Consider the following 17,649-nt stretch of genomic DNA (forward strand, 5'->3'; position numbering starts at 1 on the left):
TATTGTAAAGTGGCTGTTCCACTGGATGTCTTAAGGTGAACGCACCAATTTGTAAGTCGCTCTGGATAAGAGCGTCTGCTAAATGACTTAAATGTAAATGTAAGGAGAGAGTTGAGTGGAGAGGCGATGGAGCTGAGGTTCTTAATGAAGCGGCAGTAGTCCATTGTAGTCCCTTTATGGTGGTTGGGACTGGCCATTACCTGACTGCCTCAAACTTCCTTTCATCCATAACCACTCCCTGCGGGCTGATCCGGTATCCCAAGAATGAGACAGCGGCCTGATGGAACTGGCACTTCTCCGCTTTGATGTACAGATGGTTCTCCAGGAGGTCGTCCCAGAACACCTCGTTCACGAATGCCTGGAACAACGATGGAGAATTGGCTAATCCATAAGGCATCACCAAGTACTTGTAGTGCCCAGACATCGTGCTAAAGGCTGTTTTTCATTCATGCCCCATCCGGATGCAGATCAGATTGTAGGCACTCCGCAGGTCCCGTTTAGTAAGAAAACGGGCCCCGCGGAACTGTTTGGGGGTGGATGAAATGCTGTTGGAGAGTCTCCTGGATGTATTCCTCCATAGCCTTGGTTTCAGCCATTGACAGGAGGTGGAGGCGGCTGCGCAGAGGCACAGTATCTGCTAGCAGGTTAATGGCACAGTCCCAGGGATGACTCGGAGAGAGACAGGTGGTGCTGGTCCTGGAGATCCCGATAAGCCTCTGGGATGTTGACCTGGAACCACAGGACTCTCAACTGACGTGGAACCACAGGGTAAGGGAAGCAGGTATTCCGACATCTGGGTGCCCAGGCAGTGATCTCCATCCTCGACCAGGAGATGGTGGGGTCGTGAAGTTGAAGCCACAGAGGCCGAGGATGACTTTGTTTACGTGTGCCTCAATGATGACGAAGGGAAGGCTTTTGTGGTGCAGGGGTCCCATGGTAATGGTTAGTGGTGCTGTGATGTGTGTGATTGTCCCGGATCCAAGTGGTCGACTATCCAGTGCTTGAACTGAAAAATGAGAGGAGAGTAGGTATGAGGTGATGTTCAGGGAGGAGGCAAGGGCCTTGTCAATGAAATTCCCCGTGGCACCAGAGTTCGCTAGAACAATACATGAGGGACAGCCAGCCAGTGAAATTGAAACCAGAAAGCGTTTGGTGGAAAGTGATGATGATGGAATACTCACGCCTACCCGGGGAGACGGTTGATCACCGGGCTGTTCCCCTGCCCTCGTGGATCCCTGGTTGGGACGCACCGGACACTGTTGAAGCTGGTGCCCCTCCTGACCGCAATAGGGACAGTGCCCCAGCTCTGCCACCGGCAGGTTTGCAGACCCTACCTCCATGGGTTCAGGCTTTGTCTCAGGACGGCCAAAAGAGGAGGGCGAGAGGCAATGTGGGTCCCCACGCTCGCGAAGAAGATTGTCCAGATGGATGGCCATCGCGGTGAGTGCGTCCAAGGAGTGGTTGTCATTTCGACACGCCATCTCCGTCTGGAGCTCTTTGCACAGTCTTCTTCTGAATAGGATGCGGAGCGCCGGCTCATTCAATCCACTGGAGGCTGCCATGGTCCGGAAGGTGAGGGCGTACTCCGCAGCGGTTTAGGCACCCTCCTGAAGTTGGAGTAGTCGCTCACCTCCCTCTCCGCCCTCCGGTGGATGATCGATGACCACCCTGAACACAGCCATGAACCTCTCATTGGAACCCAGATCCTACTCTTCTCTCTACCAGACGTCCGTGGCCACTCCAACGCCCGTTCGGTCAGCAGGGAAATTACATGGCAACCTCGAACCTCTCAGTGGTCTCCCGTCTGATGGAAGAAATAGAGGGATCACTGGAGTAGGAAGCCACAGCATTTAGATGGAGTCCCATCATATTTGTCCAGGAGGACAACCGGGTATCGCTGACCTGGGCGGACTGCTGGATAGGCATGGGGACTGGCTAGTTGTAGATAACGCCCCTCGGGTGATGTCAAGGCGTTGGAGAACGCAGAGGACCTCATTCGTAGCCGTACCCAGTTGCGCCAGTTGGTTGTGGTGTTGCCGGATTAGGTGTGCCTGTTCAACGACATTCTGGGAGATGTTTGGATTTTCTGCTGCTTCCGTCGATCACTGGAGCGGGACAACAGGAGTAGGCTTGACACAGCCAAACACAATTCAATATTACTTTTGTAATACAGTACATACTAATGTAACATTATTTATTCAACCTTAAAGTAACACATCTATGGCCACATTTTGAGGTTAGCCTAATATAACTATACATGTATTCTTATGTAATCATAGAAAGCGTGCATGCAAAGGTCAAAGATCTGTGGAGGTCATCAAAATTGCTATAATAATCTGCGTATGAATCTCAAACAGCATTGATCACTCTCACTATGAACTTTTAATGAAATTTCAACTGCAATTTAGGTCATTTGGTTGGTTGTGCTATTAGATGAAGCACAGTGATAACACATAACGTTGTTGTATAAATACTAAATATCTGACAATGTACTCCCATTTTAACTGTGTTGTGCTTTTAAAGTGCAGTGATTACACATGTAGATGACAACTAAACCAAAATATCTGACTGTTTTTCCATTGGAATTTGGTTATGCTTTTAGATTGTTGAAAGCATAGTGAAAACATATTGGGAATTCAATCAACTTCTGGCTGTCTTTTTGAGTGTGTGAATAAAGGTTGAAATCTCACTGATCAACGTCTCAACCAAATATTAACCAAATTCCCACGTTGAAATGACGTGGTGTGCCCAGTGGGACATATCATAAGGCCTTTCTTTGAGGGACTAGTTATACCTTAACACAGTGGTTTTAGAAAACACCTGGTTTACAGGCCACATCAGGCCTGCAAGTCACCTTATGCAGGTGTGCAAATTGTTGTGTAATGCCTATCAGAATCCAGCAAGAGGTAGGATATCCAACAATTGGAACTTTTAATCACCCACGACTTGCATTCAGAATGACTGCCAGGGTAGGAGAGATTGATAATATAGACTACTTAAAAGATGTAAACTGAAACAACCATCTCAGTAATTGGTGCAATAAGTTAGAGGTTTGCAGAGTAGTTGGACAAAACACGTATAGTAAACGGATATGGGCAATTTACTGGATATTCCGAGTATTTTTGTAATTATCCGTAATCTGAAAGAAATGACTTTTTGGGTGCCAGCACGCCTCTTTCTCATGTCAGTCAGTCAAGTGAGGTACTATGTGGTCTAAATAACTCAACTGGCTAGTTTGCATGTTTGTAAAGTGAAAGAGTAGCTGTAGGACCCGCCTGCTCTGATTGGATAGAATGAAGCTGTATTTCTCTGTCCACTCACTTCATAATTTCACACGATCACTTTCACTTCTCTGTTTGTCTTTTTCAACTGTAGATGGTTAAAGTTTATGCACTGAGGTAAACCTTCATGCTCACAGCACTATTTAAAATATGAAAAGTATGTTAATTCGGATTCAGAAGGGTTTTATTTCAAACGTTCTTGCCTTCCAAAGAATCCTTCTTGCCCTTCCAAAGAATGATCAAAGAACCCTTTCTTCCAACAATGGTTCTTAAGATGAAAAAGGTTCTTGGTAGAACCCTTTGGCTTACAAAGAACCCTTGTCAATCAAAAAACGGGTTCTTCAGATGAAAATGGGTTTCAGTAGACCCCTATCCCTCCACAAAGAACCCCTATGGAACCCTTTTTTCTAAGTGTACCTTTCTTCCTTTTTGATGTATGATTGAGATGTGAGCGCTTGGCAAATACTACCTTTAGTATGTAATTCCTCACCTTGTCTTTGTTTTGTGATTCTACACTGTCTTACCTACATATACACCTTAGCCATTGTGACTCAGGAGAAGTTTGATGCCACACGGATGCATGTGATGCCAGAAGTAGCGGCACAGGAGCGCATGGTGGACAATGGCACTGGTCAGGTGGAGGTAAACTCACCAAAACATTAACTCTGATTCATGTCATTTGTTCCAAGGTATCTCGCCGTCATTCTACTCACCGTTTGTTACTTGTGGACATTTTAACACTCTCTGTGACACATGCAGGTGTGGCGTATCGAAGACCTGGAGTTGGTCCCAGTGGAACCCCAGTGGCATGGCTTCTTCTATGGAGGAGACTGCTATCTGGTGCTCTACACTTATGAGGTCCACAGCAAGCTAAACTACCTCCTCTACATGTGGCAAGTAAGGGAGCTCCCTGCCATTGTAGAATGCATAAAGTTGAATCCTTTTATTTGTAATAACATGGCAACAAAATGGCATACCTTTAGAGCTAAAAGCCTCATCATTTTATAAATAAATATTTTGTTTTAGGGGCGCCATGCCTCTCAGGATGAGATAGCAGCGTCTGCCTTCCAGGCCGTGGCCCTGGATCAAAAGTATGGCAACCAGCCTGTACAAGTGAGGATCACCATGGGCAAGGAACCCAGACACTTTATGGCCATGTTCAAGGGTAAAATGGTTATCTTTGAGGTGAGATCATTTTGTTTTGATTTAATGGTACAATGATCAAATTTAAACACTGTGAAACTGGTTGTCGTTATCTGATAGCAATGGATTGTCTTTGGTTCAACCATGATTATAGGTTGATATAGGATTTCTAACCATGAAGTAATTTATTACCACATACTGTACATTTAAATCAAACCTGACTTGCTATCATGTTTTAGGGTGAGACCCAGATGCAGACAGTGTCAAAGTAAAAAAAATGTTTATTATTAATACATGGGCATGCAAAAAGACAGGTCAAAGACAGGTCAACGACGTCATTAATCCAGATAGGGTTAAAAAGGTCCAGAATGCCAGGCAGTCTCAGGGTCAGAGCAGCCAGGGGTCAATAATCCAGTGTTCTGTGGCAAGGTACAGGAAGGCAGGCCGGCTCAGGGTCAGGACAGGCAGAACAGTCAAAACCGGGAAAAAATAGAAAACAGGAACTAGAACAGACATGAGCAAGGGGGAAAACGCTGGTAGGTTTCACGAGACAAAACGAACTGGCAACAGACAAACAGAGAACACAGGTATATATACACTGGGGATAATGGGGAAGATTGGCGACACCTGAAGTGGGGGGAGACAAGCACAAAGACAGGTGAAACAGATCAGGGTGTGACAACTGCTTTCCTCATCTTCTGTTCTACAGGGCGGTACCTCCAGAAAAGGCGTGTCTGACCCAGAGCCACCCGTCAGATTGTTCCAGGTCCGCGGTTCTGACGCCTCCAACACCAAAGCCATCGAGGTGCCTGCCCTGGCAGCCTCGCTCAACTCCAACGATGTCTTTCTGCTGAGGAGCCTGTCAGGGATTCACCTGTGGTGTGGCAAGGTACTGTTGGGAGGGTAATTAGGTATATGAAGTTGTGGATACTACAGATATAGCAGCTTAGAGATACTGTGCGTGTGCCAAATGACCAGGGTCCAATGGTCAAAATAAGTAGGAATAGATTGCCTTTTGGGACACAGACACGGAGATATAGAGATGGTAAAACATTCTGTCTAATAGTCTCTCTCTGATTGGCCAGGGATCAAGTGGGGATGAGAGGGCCATGGCTAAAGAGGTCAGCTCTGTGATTGGACAGCACTCGACTGCTGAAGAGATCATGGCAGAGGGTCAGGAGCACATTGAATTCTGGAATTTACTTGGAGGGAAGGCCCCTTATGCCAACAACAAGAGGTAATACACAAGTTGCCTTGCCATAATCTGTATTTCAACCAACTATTATCTAATAAAATGTCAATGGGAGCAGCTGTACGAAGTTAGTTAAGCGATTGCGTCCTTAACCATGTACAATTGATGGATTGTGATTCACTGTGCTAGATATTATGAATTTTAAGTAAACAGTGTGGTGTATGTAAAGTTGTATGTGTTCTCTGTATGTGATTTGTGTGTGAAAGACTACAGCAGGTTGCTCTGGATCATCAGCCGCGTCTCTTTGAATGCTCCAATAAAACTGGTCGTTTCATCGTTACCGAGGTGACCCAGTTCACCCAGGATGACCTCAGCGAGGATGATGTCATGTTGCTAGACACGTGGGACCAGGTACCGTGTGTATTGTTAAAATGTCAGTTTAACAGCCTTATTCAGTGTGTAGGTCCAAACATTAGATTATAATACTATTAGACCACTGCCAAGCACCCATTTGTGGGCCGTCATCAATTATTTGATGTTGCATCCAGGTCTTCCTCTGGGTGGGGAACGAGGCCAATGAGGTGGAGAGGAAGGAAGCGGTGGTCACCAGTCAGGAGTACCTGCGTACCCACCCAGGGTCCCGGGACCCTGACACCCCTATCCTCCTCATCAAGCAGCGGTATGAACCCCCCACCTTCACCGGCTGGTTCACCGCCTGGGACCCCTCCAAATGGAGTGTGAGTGCAAATGATCTCCTTCTCTTACAGATGAACTCATGGTCTGCTTGTGTGTGTGTGTGTGTGTGTGTGTGTGTGTGTGTCAAATAGTGTACACAACTGTTTAAGTTAATATATTCCATCAATAATACTGTACACGCATGTTTTGTGTTAGGGTGGGAAAACGTATGAAGAGCTGAAGAAAGAGTTGGGTGAGGTGACATCCCTCATAAGGATCACAAATGTAAGCACAATTGTATTTATCTATGCACTCACCAAAACTTGGTATAACGAGTGGGATTGAGACAATGATGAGCTGGATCCAGAAAATCAATTTATCTAACCTTGCTGTGAACTCAACCCAACAAACTCATGGTTAAATCAATTTTATTGGCCCCATACACACTTCCCACTGGGCAAAAGCTGGTTGAATCAACGTTGTTCCCACATCATTTCAACAAAAAAACGCAATGTGATGGTGTTGAATCAATGTGGAAAACTCATTGAATTTGCAAAATGTCATCAACATTTCGTAAATATTTCAACAAACATTTAACCTACAGTAAATCCAATGAAATTGTGAAATGTTTTGTTGATTTCACATTGAATTCACGTTAGTTGACAACTCAACCAAATGTAAATCAAAACTAGACGTTGAACTAGTGGCGAACCGTGACTATAGGACCTAGGCCTTCAGAGGGACCAAAAATATTACAATACATTGTATCAAAGAAAACAACATCACTTAATGCGCCCGACGTTATATCTTCTGTAGTCGGACCAGAGGAGCAATTATTTTTGATGACATTAAGAATGAATAAAATAGGCCTGGCAGCGTTTTGGGCTGCGGCAACACAGAGGCGGAACCCGGCATGGACACAACATGTGACAAATAGCATAAAATAATGCGACCAGCAAAACAAAAACACACTGTTTATACAACCAATAGTAACCTAGCACCACTATCACACTATCATCAATAGCGACAACAACAGTGTCACATCAAAGGTGACTGGCTCATGGTGCTGAAAGGACAGCGACCGTAATACCTCGGCACTCCATGGCGCTGAAGGAGAGACAGATTTGATCAAACACATAGATACAGCTGATAGACAACAGTCACACACAGCATCAAATAATGTTAAAGAATAAGCAGCCCATTCACTCCAGCAGGCCCCATGAAATTACAACAATTCAAAATCACAACCATTTAATTTACAAAATGAAATTAACAAACCAGCTATTACTTCCCATTGCAAATATATTTGATCACTTTCATCACACTAACCCAGGGGTTCCTAAACTTTTTGTGCCCACGACCCCAAATTATCACGAACCCAACCATGTGAAAAAAAGGTATGTAATTAACAGCCAATGTTTACTTTTTAAATTGGGGCCATGGCAGTCAATTGAAAAACATTATAACAGTATTTCTGATCGACTTCTCAACTCACCATGATATACTTTTAATGTGGGGCTATGGCAGTCAATTGCAAATTAATCTGACATAATGTCCCACCACTAATGAGATTGGTATGCTTGATTCATGTGGCTTCGGAGCTTCTCAACGTCACAGGCGTGCTCGACAGTGCGCACATAATTTCTCAGGGAGAGATGGCAGGGTATTTATTCCAAGTGTTGAAGGTGAACAGTCAACACTCGTGTGAGACACTTACAGAAGATGTTTTCTGTTAGAAACATGCACAGCCGAAGGAAGCGGTCTTAGTTCGGTTTTGAAAGTCTCTCTCGAATAAGAATGATTTCCTCTGAATCAACTGATTCGGTCACTCATCTGTAGAATGTTTTTGTATTTCCCCTGCATGCTTGCGTTCAATTCGTTCAGTTTCCTAAATATGTCTGTGACATCAACACAATCTCACACTCAATTTGTGCAAATATGTATTAAAAGTATTTCAGCAGATTTCGTGCGTATTTTGCGTTTTTTTGCGAATTAATTCGTAGAATAAATTTTTTTTACGACTTCATTCATAGGAAATTACATTTGGGGGGGAAACTTCAGAACAATATTATGAAAGTTATTGGAGCAATGCATTTTGGGTAATGGGGTTATAGACTGCCTTTTTTTGAGTCCAACATTTATTTCTAAACATTTTTAAAAAGTGTTAGCAACCCAATATTAGTAATAAACCAGATTGTCACGAAATACTTGTCATATAATAGTAGCCTTACATTTTTTGGGGGGGAGGGGGGGGATACTTGTGCTATGTCCGATTTTATGAGGGTTGCCAGATTATAGTAAAAAGTTGTATTTGTCTGTATTTTTTGTGTGGTATCAATGGAAGGAATTTGATTGGGGAAGGAGGATACATTTTCATGATGGGAAATTAATTTATCAATAAATGTGGGGAAACAGAGTACCTGCAAAAAAGATCTAACATTTCCCTGGTGCAACTGCTTGGTATTTGCAACTATAACGAGTCTAGACTATGATCAATTAAACCATATCAATGCATTTAAATAGGTTAATGTAAAATAACGAGTTATGTTGGCTTAATCTTATGGCACTCCAAGGCCATTTCATGATGATTATTACGGTCGTATCATTCATGTTATATACTTAGGCTATTGTAACAAGGCATATGCCAGCATTGTAGGCCGACTGCCTCTGCCCAGAGGCTTACCAGAGTCGTGGAAATTATCGCCAGGGACACATGAAGTTAATATTAAATGAATCAGTCTTTCATATCAGCAAGCTAGAGAGGTTCCAACAAACTTAATGCACCATAGTACACGTCGGTCGGGCTCTCCCCCGGGGCAGTCCCGTTAGTTTTCTTATAGTGCCTTGCAAAAGTATTCATCCCCCTTGGCATTTTTTGCTTTACAATCTGGAATTTAAATAGATTTTTATTTGGATTTCATGTAATGGACAGACCCAAAATAGTCCAAATTGGTGAAGTGTAACGGAAAAGTGGTGCGTGCTGTGAAGCCCCTAATTAAGATCTGGTGCAACCAATTACCTTCATAAATTACATAATTAGTTAAATAAAGTCCACCTGTTTGCAATCTAAGTGTCACATAATCTGTCACATGAAAGCACGGTAGCCTAGTGGTTAGAGCATTGGACTAGTAACCGGAATGTTGCAAGTTCAAATCCCTGAGCTGACAAGGTACAAATCTGTCGTTTTGCCCCTGAACAGATAGTTAACCCACTGTTCCTAGGCCGTCATTGAAAATAAGAATTTGTTCTTAACTGACTTGCCTAGTTAAATAAAGGTAAAAAATATATATATATACAGTTGAAGTCGGTTTACATACACTTAGGTTGGAGTCGTTAAAACTAGTTTTTCAACCACTCCACAAATTTTTTGTTAACAAACTAAGCAAGTCAGGTAGGACATCTACTTTGTGCATAATTTTTCCATTAATTGTTTACAGGCAGATTATTTCACTGTATCACAATTTCAGTGGGTCAGAAGTGTACATACACTAAGTTGACTGCACCTTTAAACAGCTTGGAAAATTCCAGAAAATGATGTCATGGCTTTGGAAGCTTCTGATAGGCTAATTGACATCATTTGAGTATATTGGAGAAATGTCCTCTGGTCTGATGAAACAAAAATGGAACTGTTTGGCTATGATGACCATCGTTATGTTTGGAGGAAAAAGGGAGAGTCTTGCAACGTAACGCTCGTCTTCCTCCTCTTCTGAGGAGAAGTAGTAGGAAGGATCGGAGGACCAATGCGCAGCGTGGTAAGTGTCCATATTGATAATTTATTATCATGAACACAAAAAAACAAAATATGAGAATGAACGAAACGAAACAGTCCTGTACGGTGAATACACAAAACAGAAAACAATCACACACGAAACACAAGTGGGAAAAGGCTACCTAAGTATGATTCTCAATCTGAGACAACTAACAACACCTGCCTCTGATTGAGAACCATACCAGGCCAAACGCAAAACACAACATAGAAAAAGAAACATAGACAACCCACCCAACTTACGCCCTGACCATACTAAAACAAAGACATAACAAAAAAAACTCAGGTCAGAACGTGACATGCAAGCCAAAGAGCACCATCCCAAAAGTGAAGTACGGGGGTGGCAGCATCATGTTGTGGAGGTGCTTTGCTGCAGGAGGGACTGGTGCACTTCATTTTGATGTCTTCACTATTATTATACAATGTAGAAATAGTAAAAAGAAAGAAAAATCCTTGAATGAGTAGGTGTGTTCAAACTTTTGACTGGTACTGTATATATTTTTTCTTCAGGATTTTGGAAATTCTCCCGTGATCCCATTTGGGAGCGACCGGCTCGATTTGGTCTTATGTCGCAACATTTTAAATGGTATTTTTTAAAGAATTGGATAAACGTAGAGACTCAGAGCTAGAAAATGGTATATCATACACTACAGTTGAGGAACAATAGGAAAGTAATTCTGCTTCAAAAGTTAATAAACTTGTAACCCCACTTTTGAAAAAATGCCCCTTGAATATTTTGATACACCTACTGGAGAGCTCTTCTTTGTCTACACCCATTCATCAACATTCACAACCTCTTAAGCCTTTGCCCTCCCATATCTTTAAGGATTCACATGTGAGGCCATGTGCTGAACAGACTGAGTACGGTAGTGTGATTTAAAGGCTGATTTATACTAGTAGACAGTTTTCGCAGTGACATCATGAACATTCTATTGTCTTCCGACATCAAACTTGCTGTTGTTGTTATGAAAAAGTATAAACACAAAAACAACAGGCTGCATGACATCAGCAGCCTGGTGGTCCAAAACAGCATAACTGGTGTTTTTTAACACCAATAAACCCATCCGTTTAAAAATGAATTCAGTATGTGCCAATCTAGCAAACCAGGCAACTAAAAGCAACTTTCTAAACAATGTTTTGGTTCATTTCTAGTTTGTTAGCTAGCTAACGTTAACTTAGCTGGCTAGCCAGTTCAAATAATGACCATATCATGGCTGACAACGTCTTAATTTGAGCAATTCTTTTGTAATTATTACAGTTAATGACGAGCTAATTACAAAAAATAGCTCACGGTTGTGAATGTTGCAAAATAAAAGCAGGGCATTCTACTGGAGAATTGGCCTAACGTTGGCCTAATGTTATATCCTAATTTTACTTTGGTGGAGCTCATGTTGTTCTTCACATTGCCGTCTTTGGTAAATGTTGTAAAAAAATAAATAAAAAAGGTTGTATTTCTTTATTTAACCATTATTTAACTAGGCGAGCCAATTAAGAGCAAATTCTTATTTACAATGATGACCTACCAGGGAACAGTGGCTTAACTGCCTTTTTCAGGGGCAGAACAACAGATTGTTACCTTGTCACCCCGGGGATTCGATCCAGCAACCTTTTGGTTACTGGCCCAACGCTCTTACCACTAGGCTACCTGCCGCCCCCAAACACTATATCAAATCAAATCTATGTTTATTTGTCACATGCACAAAATACAGAAGGATTAAAAGGTACCTTGAAATGGTTACTTGCATAGTGGAGTCTTTTGTTTAGTTAGCTAGCTAAACAATGAACCATAATCCCAACTCATAACGTTACTACCATGCATGAATATGCAGGTAGCTAACCAACTAGGTTCAATGTTAGCTAGCTAGCTAACATTAGGCTATAACTAGCCATGCAAATGGCTTTCTGAGATAAGAATAATATTACTACACAGATCGTACATGTAACGTTAACTAGCAAGCCAGCCAGCTGACGTAGTCTAGCTATCTAACAGTACACTTGTTTTTTTTTTGTTTGGAGGGTGGATCATCTTAATATTGCAGAAAAAATGTTGCTTCCAATGTAATTGTCTGCATCATTTCCAATCCCCCATATTTTTTTGGATAAATATATATATCCATACACATATATACATACACATACCTATATAGACATACATACTTTTTTAAAGAATATACCTTTATTATTATTCCCCGCAAACCCTTCCACCGATCCCCCAATTGGAATAAACTAATAAACACTTCTGCTTCTACCTTCACTCCATACATCTTATACACACTCTACAGACACAGTCTACTTTACAATAGTTCTCTCCTGTTTGTTCTTAGTCCTTCCTCTATTTCTGATCCATCCAGTTTGATTTCTATTTGTAACTATGCTATTTCACAAAAGCTCCGAACCTATATACATTTTACAGATCCCTTATGCCCTACATTGTTTATCTTGTTATTAGTCCCACCCTTCAGCTCCACTCAACCCCTCCCATCTGTCTCTCAACATCATCCATTTTGGATTTCTACTTCCCATATATTTTTCAACTGTGCTGTGATGCTTCACAAAATAATTGAACCTTCCTATTCTCATAGCTTCTACAGATTGTAAATTAAAAATAAACATTTTTGCTAAAATAATTATTATATTACTGATTGATTGACTATGGCTTTTCAAATCACCCAGTATTGCTATCTGTAGTGTTAGTTCTAGGCAAATGTTGCAATTCTTCAGCCATTCCTGGACCTGTGACCAAAAATGAGCTACATATGGACAATACCAAAATAAATTATCTAATGACTCTGCCTCCTCACAGCAGAATCTGCAGAGCTGGGAAGATTGTATCCCCCATATACAGTGCCTTGCGAAAGTATTCGGCCCCCTTGAACTTTGAGACCTTTTGCCACATTTCAGGCTTCAAACATAAAGATATAAAACTGTATTTTTTGTGAAGAATCAACAACAAGTGGGACACAATCATGAAGTGGAACGACATTTATTGGATATTTCAAACTTTTTTAACAAATCAAAAACTGAAAAATTGGGCGTGCAAAATTATTGTGTACAGATATTCATTTTACATTATTATTAGGGAAAAAATCCATACAATTAGTTTCGGTTAGTGGAGATGGTGGAGTCTGAAATGAAAACATATTCCCAAAGTACTTTACATCCTCCTTCAAAATATCATCCGGTGAATCATGTGTGACTCCATCATTTGTAACAAGTTTTAATACATTTTTTTGGTAGCATTTCTATATTGAAGATTGAAAAAGAATTTGGTGCATTTTTCCCCATATTCCATCCAGTTCGCTTTATTTTTATAATATATTACACTGGATCTTTCTTGAATAAGTTCCTCCATTTCTTTTTGTTTTTCCTCTAACTTATTCTGTGCCTCTATGGTACCGTTTTTATTGCTATCTAACTGTACTGTTAGTCCTTCTTTTTCCTTTGTTAATATGGACTCGTTTGATCTAAATTGCTTTTGTTTCATAGATGAGTACTGTATTGCATTGCCTCTAAAGGCACATTTAAAAGTGTCCCATACAGTAAGTGGATCTGCTGTACCTATGTTATGTCTGAAAAAGTCAGTTATAAATTCTTCTGTCCTAGTTCTAAACAATTTATCATCTAGTAGGCTCTGATTAAATTTCCAGAGAGAATGGTATAAGAAAGTAGTCAAGGCAACTAGCTTGATTAAGCCTCCGCCATGTATATCTCACTAGGTCAGGGTATTTAAGTCTCCATATATCCACTAATTCCAATATATCCATGACATTCATGATTTCCTTAAATGTCTGAGGGTGACAGTTTGTAGTGTGATTTCCTTTCCGGTCCATAGAGGTATTTAAGACCGTATTAAAATCTCCCACCATAATAATAGAGTCTAGTGTTGCTTGTAGAGTTGATAGATTCTTCTATATATTTTCAAAGAAACTTGGATCATCATTATTTGGACCGTATAGGTTAATAAGCCATATCTGTTTATTGTCCAATAACATATTTAAAATAATCCATCTACCTTGAGGATCTGTTTGGACAATTTCCACATTTGGATCAAAATTATTGTTAATTAAAACCATTGCTCATGGGAGAAGTATATTTCACCCCCTCCACTTCTTTTTCGACAACTTTATCTAAAACTGTTGAATGGGTTTCCTGTAAACAATAAATATTATATTCCTTCTCTTTTAGCCAGGTAAATGCTGATTGTCTTTTCTTATTATCTGCTAGGCCATTACAATTGTAACTGGCTATACTTATTTCACCACTTACCATAATGAGACATGACTTTCAATTCTATTTATCAAAATATATGTTTGTAAGCGTACCATTAAAAAGTAACATGATGATGGAGTGTCTATATAGCTGTACCATGATCTTTGCCTTTCTACTAAGTAAACCTCCAATTGGTCCCTACTATTCCACCCGCTAAAAGCCCTCCTCATCCCGGGTTGGTTTGTCATCCCAATGCCCGGCAGACCACCCTCGACCCCCTGTATCCCATAACCCATAACCGACTGGGATCCATCCTTTGGAAAGAGCACACAGTGCCATTTACCGAATTGAAGTAGATTAACTGCCAAATGAATTTCCATCGCCCTCACCTCGATTTGTATTATATATAGCTGTGGATCATCCTCTATTGTCCCTAACATCTTTTACTTCTTCGCAACAGTTGTGGGATACACTCATACACCCACACACACTCAACCCATACCCCTAGACAACCATAAGCTCACTTACTCAACAATTGCACCACCCCAGAGCCCAACTCAAGACAGGTCTTGAATTACAAATGTACTCGCAGTTGCATTACCATTGTCACATCCTAGATGATGGAGGTCAAATGTACACCTCAGTACACTTTAACTTGCTATTAAAACAACTTGCTGACAAAATTAGATATAATAACTAAAAATGTAGGTAGCTAGACTCTTATCCGTATACATGGATGAACGCTTCTCCCTCTCCTTTTATACAACAGCCTTCTGTATTCTCTTTTATACTCCCTCCGCATATTTGCAATCAAAAGCCAGAATTTTCTCCATCTTCTTAGCTATCATACTCTGCTTTTACCGGGCATTCCACTGATTTCAAAACTCGGTCAACTTCTTCCATGGCAATAAAACTGTTGATTGCTGTTTCTTCCCCATCACTGTCATCAGAAGACTATACAATGTCTGGTTCAATGAAAATGTTTTTACCCAAATCAGGTATTTCCTCATTGTCTGATTTTTTTCAGAGGCAGAGAGTCAGCAAGGCATGATCGTCCTCCAGAAAGTGGAAAGCATTTGCAACACTTTTACAGTTCTTTGTGATATCTTTAAAAAAAATGCATTAGAAAGAATTACCTACACGTACCGAGCAGCTCATATCATATACAGAAGCATGCTACATGGCAGACCATTCTGAACTCATCTCTTGGCAAAATTCTGCTCTGATACAGTTGAACCACAGAGTTTCTAAACGCAGAGGCACAATATTCCGAGACTTCTGGGAACGCTTGTGAACCAGACCAAGCAGACCAGGCTGGGGTTTGGGGTTAGAGATGTCAATGAAAGAAGTTAAACATTTTTCCTGAGTTGTTAATTTTAGAGAAATCTAAAGGCAAAACCTATAATTGAGCTAATGCCTTAAGTAGTTGAACATGATATTGCTCCAACCCAATGAAAATTGCAAACGGAGACATTTTCAATTTTGTCCAAAATAACTTTATATTGAAGGAGTGCCTTTGATTTGATGGCTGCACATGCGCAGTTCGGAGCACGAGCATTGCTAGCCAATGTCGCCATGACATTGCCTACAAGTGTGATCAGGGATTTCTACTGGAGAAGCAGTTTTAGCCTGTCTTTGGTTGAATGGCAGAGGACTTCTGTCCAGATTTTGAAGGCCTAGCCAATGGCTGGCTGGACTAGCTAGATTTTTCTACCTATGGACCACCAAATAAAATCCTGATTGGATATTGTTTTCTCTTTAGTATTAATGAAATCAGAAGATCATAAAAACAAATTCTAAAGATGAAATAGAAATCAAAACGAAATGTGATAAAAAACATGTATACATTGAGACCAGTGTCTCTTTTACATGAGAGCTCTACATATACAATTTCATCAAATACATAAAAAAACAAATACAACGTGAACTCATGGTTCCCCACTGCGTTGAACTGACATTTGTGGACTGTGGGTAAGGTCGTACAACACATTTACAACCCATTTTGGTTGTGATACAACTGCTAGTTTTGTGATAGGCTACAACAGAGAGCTTGTATAAAGAAAAATGATTACACAACTATTATGCAATGACTCGACAACCGTTGTGTTAACATTTTTGTGCAGACAAACCTGAATCGAATCATTTACTCTCAGGGGCAGAATGGTGTTGAGACCAGGAAGAGCTTCCAGTCTTACCCACCAGAGGACCTGATCAACAAACTAGCCAATGAGCTGCCTGAGGGTGTCGACGCCACCCAGAAGGAGGTAGGTGTTCTGAGCTGCTATAATGAAGTGACTAGTGTTCAAAGTACTGCCACACTGATACCCTCAGATGCAATATTGTTCAGTAGTTTTTGAAGTGTGAAAAGTAGATTCCTCCATACACTACTATGAGTTACGGTGTATTATAGCTGGTTTTAATAAAGTGTCTTGACAAATGTATTCTTTACACTTGAATGTTGCCTTGAAAAATAACAATGGTCTCCTTCGCTCTCTGTCTGTCTCTCTCTCTTTCCTCCTTCCTCTGTCTTCCAGAAACATCTCTCAGACTCAGACTTCAGTGCCATATTTGGAATGTCTAAAGACCACTTTGCCAGCCTGCCTCAATGGAAGCAGCTGAGCATTAAAAAAGGCAAAGGCTTATTTTAAGGGGAATTCATCTCTGATAAATTGATGTCTTATTATTTCAATTTAATGACAGTCGGTCTAAAAAAAACCTGCACTTGTCTGTTCCTAATTGTGCATTTAAAAAAGATGTTCATATATCATACTATATACATACTGTATGTCTGCCTCTCAATTAAGTATATAGATGTCCATGTTGAATACGATCAACCTAATCAAAAAATCTGTGTATTCTGAATGATTGTTTTATTGACTCTTCTGTGTTCCGACCACACAATACTACCATATCTCTTGTAGTTTTGTTGAATGTAATATGGTATGGTGGGACTTAATATACAAATAAAAAAAGGGGAAATGTTATGTGTATCTCATCTTGTAGTGCACAAGTCCTGAGTTAGAGAGTACACCCCCCCCCATCCAGATTCAATAAATTGTTATTAATAATGTCAAAGTCAAACACTCATTCATATACAGTGCATGTACAGTGCTGTGAAAAGGTATTTGCCCCCTTTCTGATTTTCTCTACTTTTGCATATTTTTTTATATTGAATGTTATCAGATCCTCAACCAGAACCTAATATTAGATAAAGGGAACCTGAGTGAACAAATAACACAACAATTACATACATATTTCATAAACAAAGTTATGCAACACCCAATGCCCCTGTGTGAAAAAGTAATTGCTCCCTTACAATCAATAACTGGTTGTGCCACCCTTAGCTGCAATGACTCCAACTAAATCCTTCCTGTAGTTGTTGA

General features: G+C 40.7%; 1 protein-coding gene across 1 annotated transcript in view; it reads left to right on the forward strand.

The window, feature by feature from the left end:
- Nucleotides 1-17,248, forward strand: part of LOC115143066 (advillin-like) — a 30,302-nt gene extending 13,054 nt beyond the window's left edge. The window contains exons 11-20 of the mRNA XM_029683081.2: nucleotides 3,823-3,923; nucleotides 4,041-4,178; nucleotides 4,308-4,466; nucleotides 5,134-5,313; nucleotides 5,510-5,661; nucleotides 5,883-6,027; nucleotides 6,165-6,353; nucleotides 6,508-6,576; nucleotides 16,420-16,530; nucleotides 16,801-17,248. Of these exons, the coding sequence (XP_029538941.1) occupies nucleotides 3,823-3,923; nucleotides 4,041-4,178; nucleotides 4,308-4,466; nucleotides 5,134-5,313; nucleotides 5,510-5,661; nucleotides 5,883-6,027; nucleotides 6,165-6,353; nucleotides 6,508-6,576; nucleotides 16,420-16,530; nucleotides 16,801-16,914 (1,358 nt within the window). The 3' untranslated portion in view covers nucleotides 16,915-17,248. The remainder of the gene's footprint in view (nucleotides 1-3,822; nucleotides 3,924-4,040; nucleotides 4,179-4,307; nucleotides 4,467-5,133; nucleotides 5,314-5,509; nucleotides 5,662-5,882; nucleotides 6,028-6,164; nucleotides 6,354-6,507; nucleotides 6,577-16,419; nucleotides 16,531-16,800) is intronic.
- The last annotated feature ends 401 nt before the right edge of the window (nucleotides 17,249-17,649 follow it).

Source organism: Oncorhynchus nerka, linkage group LG15 (genome assembly GCF_034236695.1).
Source record: "Oncorhynchus nerka isolate Pitt River linkage group LG15, Oner_Uvic_2.0, whole genome shotgun sequence".
Taxonomy (NCBI): Eukaryota; Metazoa; Chordata; class Actinopteri; order Salmoniformes; family Salmonidae; genus Oncorhynchus; species Oncorhynchus nerka.